Source organism: Elaeis guineensis, chromosome 2 (assembly GCF_000442705.2).
Source record: "Elaeis guineensis isolate ETL-2024a chromosome 2, EG11, whole genome shotgun sequence".
In the NCBI taxonomy this organism is placed as follows: domain Eukaryota; kingdom Viridiplantae; phylum Streptophyta; class Magnoliopsida; order Arecales; family Arecaceae; genus Elaeis; species Elaeis guineensis.
Window position 1 is genome coordinate 10,469,142 of NC_025994.2, and position 8,794 is coordinate 10,477,935.

Sequence of the window (8,794 nt, forward strand, 5' to 3'; positions counted from 1 at the left end):
TCTTTGATTTGGTTCGGACAGACACTTAAAAATTGCAAGCTAGATGGGTTAATAGACCTAATTTCTATGGAATTTTCGGTCCAATCTTATAGAAATATTCAAACTAGCCCTTAATCTCCAAAAAGCTAAAAAAAGCACCTCAAGATTCACCGTTTGGAGATGGGCCATTGACTTAAATTTGATTTAAAGATGATATTTTTATGCAGTGTCCTATTTATGGATGGTTTGCTACATTGATTCTGTGGGTATAGTGCTAGTATGTCATGGTGCTTTACAAGAATAACGAAAACACTTGTTATTCCATTAAGGATTGACCCAGAGCATTTCAAGCAGACGTTGGAGTCCCTCCGTATAACAATTTTCAATAGTTTTGCTTTGCGTCACTCAAACATGAGTCTTAACGTTGCACCTAAATCAGGGACCTCAATAGTTCTCCGTATAACATTTCAATAGTTGGCTTTGCGTCACTCAAAACTGAGCCTTAACGTTGCACCTAAATCATGGACCTCAACAGTTCTCCGTATAACATACCATTTCCCGTTACTCCAAAGATTTTAATTGCATCCTGCCTCCTACTAAGTAACAACTTGAGAGGTCAAGGAGAGAAGGAAACCTTTTAAGGCCTTCCATTGCAGTGCAAGACTAGGATCATGCCACAAAAATGCTCCTCCAAAGTCCGAAGGTGAAGCTGAAGCAACCAATCACCTTAAGAAAAGGATCTTTTCCGACCATTTTCTTCTGAAAATAATATCAATTTCTTGGGATCTTAAAAGTAATTAAGATTTAAAGTACCTTCATCCCATTGGATAACCAAATTCCAGACACTGTTTCCTATTTGTTTAACTTGCAATCTCAGCAATAGAATCCGGTTGGTTGGTTGGCTGGTCCCGCGTGTTTTTTCTCTTGGACAACACCTGAAACCAAGACAGGGACTTGACTTCGCGAGCTTTATATAGGGGGAGGTGGCTGGCTACTTGGGCACAGAGAACTTGTTTCAATCTTCGTGCTATTGTTTCTCCTCCTCCCAGCCATTTAACTCTTTTCCGACATTCCATTGTCATTTCTCCCTTTTTGTTTCTCTCATTTCGTCTTGCCTTTAAGACAAGAATCTATGGCTGACTCACAGAGCAGCACAGCCAGTACGTATGAGGTGAGTGGATTTTGTTCATCTCTCCATGTTTGTTAATTAGTTTATTTATTTGTTTGTTTAATGGATGTTATAAGAAGTGACCATCCGTTCACGTTGAGTTATTTGTTCTTGGATTGTCGTATGTTCTTCAGATTCACGTGACGTTTTTCCAAAAAATATGACATGGACCTTCTGAAGGAATCAGACTGAAACTTAATTTCAATTAAGGACTATAACCATAGTGGTGAAGCCTGGCTTTATATTATCGACAGAGGCCATTTATTATGTCTTCCTTCACCATTCACTTCCATTACGAGCCACATTAATCCATCCAACGAAAGAGAGTTCTCTTCCAACCAATTAATTACATCATCTTCCTTATGCAATACTTCAAAGCCTCCTCAGTTATGAAGAGCAATAATAAAACTTAAGAAGTGGTGATATAGCTGAAGAGCTCCAATCACCATGGGCCTAGAACAAAAGTCCTTCTCAACCCATCCCTTGTTTTGCTTCTCCTGACTATGATGAAGAAACAAAATGATCATTTTTTCATAAACTAGTAAGAACATCAAATCATCTTGAACAATTAATGATCTGGAAGGCTAATTCTGTTTTCCATAAATTTTCGATTACCAAAGCTAGAAGTATGCTGCACTCTTTTATTCTTAACAGGAAGCAAGCACAAGGTGCAAAGCTGATGGAGACCAGAACATCATTCTGAACCCTCAGTTTGAGGATGGCCTGAACAACTGGTCTGGAAGAGGATGCAAGATTGCTCTACATGACTCGATGGGAGATGGAAAAATACGTCCATTGAGTGGCAGCTTCTTTGCTTCAGCGACCGACCGCACTGAAAACTGGAATGGAATTCAGCAGGATCTGACCGGCAGGGTGCAACGAAAGCTTGCGTACGAGGTCACCGCAGTCGTTAGGATTTTTGGCAATCCGACTCCTGCTGATGTGAGAGCAACTCTGTGGGTGCAAGCAGCAGATGGCCGCGAACAATACATAGGCATCGCTAAGTGAGTTTCTTTCTTATTCCAGTCCATCAAATTGCTCACCTTTTAATTGACCATAGTCAACGTACAATATAGGATAAGACTTCCTTTTAAGCTACAATATCCATGGAGTAGTTTCCAATTCCTAAGTTCTGAAAACTTGTCGTTGTTCAGTTCGCAGGCCACCGACAAGGATTGGGTGCAGTTGCAAGGGAAGTTTCTACTGAATGGGGTTGCTTCAAAAGCTGTCATATATATAGAAGGGCCACCTGCTGGTACAGAGGTTCTTCTCAACAGTTTAGTGGTTAAACATGCAGCAAAGCTCCCACCATCAACTCCACCTGATTTTGAGGTGAGGACATTGTGTTCCTTTCTTACGTTTATATGCGAAACATTGCAGAAATTTGGGTTAGTGAACTTTTATTCTAATCTGTTACAAACTGAACGTCTGATTCTTGAGCAGCAGAAAATTCGTAACCTGTCTGTAATCATGCAGGACGTATTTGGCAGTATCGAAAATGTCTTCTGTTTGATTTTTTTCTCCCTTCTCCACTTCATGATGCAATTACTACCCAATTCCAGCAGAATTTCTCAGTTTTGATCCTGATAAAATATATCAGCTCTCATGTTTCATGCTTCAGTATGTGCATCCTAATATCCAAGCAGAGATAAATTACCAGTTGCAGTTATGAACCATGCAATAGAAAATCTCGTCACCCTTCCGGTTTTTCTTAAGCAATGAAGGTTATTAGGTTTAACATATTGCGGTAAAGTCACGAGCAAGGAACATCAAGGTCTGAATTAGTAAGAGGGAACAAAATTATGATCTTCTCATCTCTTCATTGATTGATCACTCCGAGTGTTTTTTACCGTCTTAATTAAATGAGCTTTTTTTCTTTTTTTTTAACTTACATGAACAAAATCTTTGGATGATAAGCACAACAGATCCTCACATACAGACACCACTGAAAACCAAAATTTTTTCCGTCTTATTAATTTTCCATACCACTCAAAACTTTTTTCTCAATGGTTAATTACATAAAACAATTCTTTGCAATCACATCCATCATTTTATCAAATATATATATATATATATATATATATATATATATATATATATATATATATATATATATATATATAATCTTGCCTTGTTTCTATTTACTAATTGGTCCAGAAAATGTTATTTCTTTTTGCAAAAGGACCTTTGATTTGGTTTACTCTAAGGGTCCGTTTGGTTGGGGTACGTTAGATTATGGGTAATCTAACAATTTCTGAGAATCATTTATCTGAAAAAATGATTGCAGAGAAAAACTAATTTTTATTATGTTTAGTTGGTAGAAAAATTACTATATAAAATGATACTGAAAGAAGATTACTATGTTTGGTTGGAGATAAATCTATACAGGAATATGATCAAATTTACAAATATATCTTTCAATATAAAATATTTTTTTAATATTAAAATAATATTATCATCTTCAATTAATTTTTATATAATGATAAAAATCATATAGCCCTTTATATAATACTATCTCCATCTTAATTTATTTTTACAAAAACTCTTTATTAAATTAATTTAGAAAGATATCAAAATAAATTCAATAATTACATATGCAGTTTTATTAAGGATATTTTTGTCAGGTATAAATTATCGTCACTTAAAAATTTATCAAATATCAACTTCTTTATGGTATTTGTTTTATCTTATCTCTCCGAAAAATAAGTATGGAGCCCACCAATTTTTTTATCATTTTTTTTTTATATATTTTTCATATCAAACGTAGTAATCTGATACGAGAATTATTTTTTTATGTCAGATTATTTTCAATCAAACGGCCCCTAACAGAATATTGGACGATTGTTTCTGAATCATTTGATAGGACACTCGGGGATGGAATTACCCCCGTCCCCATCCTAAATAGTCCCACTTTTAACCCTTTTCTTCCCTATCACCAAATGCTAGTACTGTTCCTCATCTCCCCCTCTAGGCTACTTAATTTGCTGCTAGAATTACCCTCAGTTTGGATCGCCCTTCACCAGCTGGTCTACCTCGGTTGGGATTACCCTCCAAGCTATTATCAAACCAATGATGGCAAACATTGTATACATATACCTAATGCGTTAATGACAATACTAATCTTTTTTTCACCTGAAAAAAAAAAAAAAAAAAAAAAAAGACAATTCGAAGTCTTTTTCTTTCTTTTTGGTCTTTCTGATGCTGCGTATGCCCATTATAATTAAAGGAATAAGCCTCTCGCAAGCTAATGTTGAGATCATACACAAAAGGCAGCAATAAGACAAGCATCTTAATATTCTTGAACTCCGTAGTCACCAAAAATATGACCACACTCTTGATCAAAACCAAACAGCAATTATTGCAGCGCACAGTCACACACTTGATTCGCCAATTACATTAAAAACTACACTTCTCTCAATCCTTCTACATCGCTGTGCGACGTCTCTTGACAGGGGTCCGTTTTGTTTCTTGAAAGCTACCAACCTCGACCATGCTAAGGTTGACATGGTTACCGTTAGCCCTTTGTTTCTGTGCCTTGCCAAGTTTGATGTTCCAGTTTAAAATTAGTATGGATATATTGCAGAACAGATGTACCGATCACATGGCCGATACATCGAGCACCTCGCCACGCCTAGCCTTAATTCAGATATGAACATTCAAAATAAGCCTCAATTGTCAAGGAATCGATTAAAAAAAAAAAAGGGGTCTCCGAAGCATTCCTTCACCACCTTCACGCTGATGACCAACTCCAGCTTGTAACTTTGAATAGCCATTCACACATCCGTTCATACAACGGGTGTGCAAAAAAGTGGCTGGACTGCAAATCCAATCCAAACCGGTATCTTTTATTTGGTTTATATCAGATTTTTAAAATTTGGTAGGATGTTGGTTTGAGAAAATCTTGAATTAAAAAAAATTGGTTCAGTTTCAATTTGAGTTATTAAATATATATATTCAATTTTTTAACTATTTTATTATATTTTTTCACTTATTGTATAAAATATTATTTTTATGTTTAGATTTAGTTCAGTCCATCGAACATCAACTCTATATAAAATGAAATTTTTATATTTAAGCTTAACCTAGCCCATTTAGTCCCACCCATTGAACATCAAAATGATAAATCGAACCAAATCGAACTGAATTTCTTGGATACACTTCAAGCAATTTTCTTTAGATGGTTGGTCCAATATTCTATTTCAAATAATATCTCTGATTTGACTCAATGCAACCGATGCACACCCCTAGTGACAAGCACGTCCATAGAAGCCACCCTTCCACGTATAGAAATAGATCAAGTTTGAAGAGTAGCTAGATTGAAGAAAGCATGGGAAAAGAGTGTTTTGCTCATGTGCAGGGGAAGGTTGGGAATCATTAGGAGCTCCTAATTGATGCTAACTAGGGATGACTTATGTCATGTCTCAAATTAACTAATAAAAGAGGTACTATATAGGTTTATTAGCTTAGACCAATCTTTCTCCTATAGTTTAAACTTTTACGTTATAGTTCTTACAAGTGATATCAAAGTCAAGTCCACTATATATCACGACCTTTATTAGTCATGACGTCCCTCAGCAAAAGATACTAGGATCGGAGAGGACCTAGACCGGCATGGATGGTCCCCTCCTCTTGAGAAAGAGAGCTAACCGTGATGAGGACATCATTGGATTGGGCGGAAAAATTGTAATATTCACACATTGACTTATAAAAAAAACTGTCTTATATTCACATTTGACTAATAAAAAGAGTGCCTTAAGGTCACATATTGACTCATAAAAAAGTGCCTTATAGGTTTATTGGTCAGAGTCCATCCTCCTCCCAATAGCTTAAGCTTTTGGGTTGTGATCTCGTGACACTTGGTAATCTCCCATCACTATTTAGGTTAACCAGAGACCTGGTAAACTGGTGCAACAAAATATCAATAGATGTAGTTTTTTGTAATTTAAGAACATATTTACCAGGTAGATTTGTAAATATGGTTGAGGAATGGTTTAATATGTAATTTTAATAAAATGTTGGGTCTGGTTTGCAACAAAAAACCATACAAATCAAGTGCCTCATTCTTTCCTCTTTACAAATTGTTTTGCTACTTTCATAGCGCATGGTTATATTCGTTGGGGACTACCTCTAAGAACAGAAGTTCTGGAGCTAGAACAATTCTTTTATCTGCACATTGCACCGTAACTGTTCTCTACCCCACCACTTTTTGAGAAGATGCTGCTCTGTAACTGTTGAATCCTTCTGTTGTAGAATGTTGGCTATGGAGTCAGTATAATCCAGAACAGCAATCTCAGTGACGGCCTAAATGGGTGGTTTCCTCTTGGTCCATGCACTCTAGCCATCGCCAACGGCTCACCTCATGTGCTTCCTCCCATGGCGAAGGACTCTCTTGGACCCCATGAACCTCTAAGTGGTAGCTGTATTCTTGTAACAAATCGTACACAAACCTGGATGGGGCCTGCCCAAACGATCACTGACAAGCTGGAGCTACATCTGACATACCAAATATCAGCTTGGGTCCGAGTTGGTTCCCAGAGAAATGGTCCTCAGGACATCAATGTCGCTCTAGGTGTAGATACCCAATGGGTCAATGGAGGCCAAGTTGAAGCAAATGATGATAGATGGTATGAAATTGGGGGATCATTTAGGATCGAGAAGAAGCCTTCCAGAGTGATGGTTTATGTTCAAGGACCTTCGCCAGGAGTTGATCTGATGGTTGCTGGGCTTCAGATATTTCCTGTTGACAGGAAAAAAAGATTCAAGCATCTAAAGAATCAGACTGACAAGGTACCCAATCTCCTCCTCCTTAGCCCAGGACCAACCAGCCTAACTTCATCAATTTGAGTGCTATAAATCCTGCTTCTTTATGAAATTATGTTTCATACTTTGGCTTCTCCTTTTACTTCAAATGCCAGTGCCATTCCATAATAGCTTAAACTAACATTCCATAATGGCATTGCTTCGCAGGTACGAAAGCGAGATGTTGTACTAAAATTTTCAGGATCAGATGCTGATGGTTCATTGAAAGGATCTGTGAAAGTCAAACAAACGAAAAACAGTTTCCCCTTTGGATCATGTATTAGTCGATTAAACATAGATAATGAAGACTACGTCAAATTTTTTGTGAAGAACTTCAATTGGGCAGTGTTTGGCAATGAGCTCAAGTGGTACTGGACAGAGCCACAAGAAGGAAATCTTAACTACACTGATGCTGATGAGCTCTTGGATTTTTGTAAGAAGAATGGTGTGGAGGCTAGAGGCCACTGCATCTTCTGGGAAGTGGATGGCGCAGTGCAATCCTGGGTTAAATCTTTGAACAAGAACGATCTATCGACGGCCGTTCAGAACCGTCTGAATGGTCTGCTTGCAAGGTATAAGGGCAAGTTCAGACACTATGATGTGAACAATGAGATGCTTCATGGTTCTTTCTATCAAGATAGGCTGGGAAAAGATATCAGAGCTTATATGTTTAAGACTGCCAATCAGCTGGATCCCTCTGCCACCCTCTTTGTGAATGATTACCATGTGGAGGATGGAACTGATACTAGAGCAAGTCCTGAGATGTATATAGAGCAAATCCTTGGTCTCCAGGACCAAGGTGCACCAGTAGGAGGAATTGGAGTACAGGGACATATAGATAACCCTGTGGGGCCAATTGTAAGCTCTGGATTGGATAAGTTGGGGACACTTGGTCTCCCTATCTGGTTTACCGAACTGGATGTCTCATCAGATAATGAGTACATTCGAGCCGATGACTTGGAGGTTATGCTTCGGGAGGCCTACGCACATCCTGCAGTTGAGGGCATCATGCTGTGGGGATTCTGGGAGCTGTTTATGAGCCGGGACAATGCCCACTTGGTTAATGCTGAAGGTGATGTTAATGAAGCTGGTAAGAGGTACCTGGCTTTGAAGCAAGAGTGGCTATCTCATGCTCATGGGCCCATCGACAATCAAAAAGAGTTCAAATTCAGAGGCTTTCATGGCACCTACACTGTTGAGATCACCACTCGAACAAAGAAGTTCTCTCAGAATTTCACTGTGGATCAGGGGGATTCTCCTTTAGTGGTGAACATTAACTTATGAAAGGTTACATGCATGATTACAAAGAGGTATGACAGAAAGAAGAGCTGCATTCTTGATACTGGTCTATCCTCTTGTACATGATCAGATTGAATAAATTCTGTGGCCTAGCATATTATGGTCGCCACAGCTTCTGATTATGATACTGTAAAACAATAAATAAATGAACAAAAGAATGTGTACTATTTCAATGTTATAGTTTTAATATTACTGGCAAGAAATAATAAAATCCATTGCCTTCAATATCCCTATCGATCTTTCTGAAGCAATAGTGTGAGATAGTAATCGTAAGTGAAGTATCATGTGACATGATATTCAGGCAATCAAATCAAATTAGCTGTTCTCTTGATTGAATTTTAAGCACTGTTTCTCCATTGTCAGGGATCTATCAATATTATGGCTGTTTCATTCGGTACTTAAAACGCCGCCATCATCTCAAAACATCAATTCGCATATGGATTGGATTTTGGGTCCCTCAGATGGTGCAACAAGTAATATTTACTCGGTTGTGAAGGAGAAACAACTACAGAATCGTGAGGTGAAACAGGAGCTTAACAAAGAGTGGAA

General features: G+C 37.9%; 1 protein-coding gene across 1 annotated transcript; it reads left to right on the top strand.

Annotated features, from left to right (window-relative positions):
• Window positions 1-997: 997 nt before the first annotated feature.
• LOC105061131 (endo-1,4-beta-xylanase 1) lies at window positions 998-8,418 on the top strand. Its single transcript, XM_010945096.2, has 5 exons — window positions 998-1,150; window positions 1,802-2,151; window positions 2,302-2,479; window positions 6,398-6,934; window positions 7,115-8,418. Exons 1-5 carry the CDS (start codon window positions 1,112-1,114, stop codon window positions 8,228-8,230), a joined length of 2,220 nt encoding a protein of 739 aa, XP_010943398.1. The 5' UTR covers window positions 998-1,111; the 3' UTR covers window positions 8,231-8,418.
• Window positions 8,419-8,794: the final 376 nt, after the last annotated feature.

Excerpts from the sequence above, each read along its gene's own strand:
- LOC105061131 (XM_010945096.2), top strand. The coding sequence starts at position 1,112 with ATGGCTGACTCACAGAGCAGCACAGCCAGTACGTATGAG. Across the intron at positions 2,152-2,301 it reads CAATACATAGGCATCGCTAA|TTCGCAGGCCACCGACAAGG; the intron begins GTGAGTTTCTTT and ends GTCGTTGTTCAG. Across the intron at positions 6,935-7,114 it reads TAAAGAATCAGACTGACAAG|GTACGAAAGCGAGATGTTGT; the intron begins GTACCCAATCTC and ends ATTGCTTCGCAG.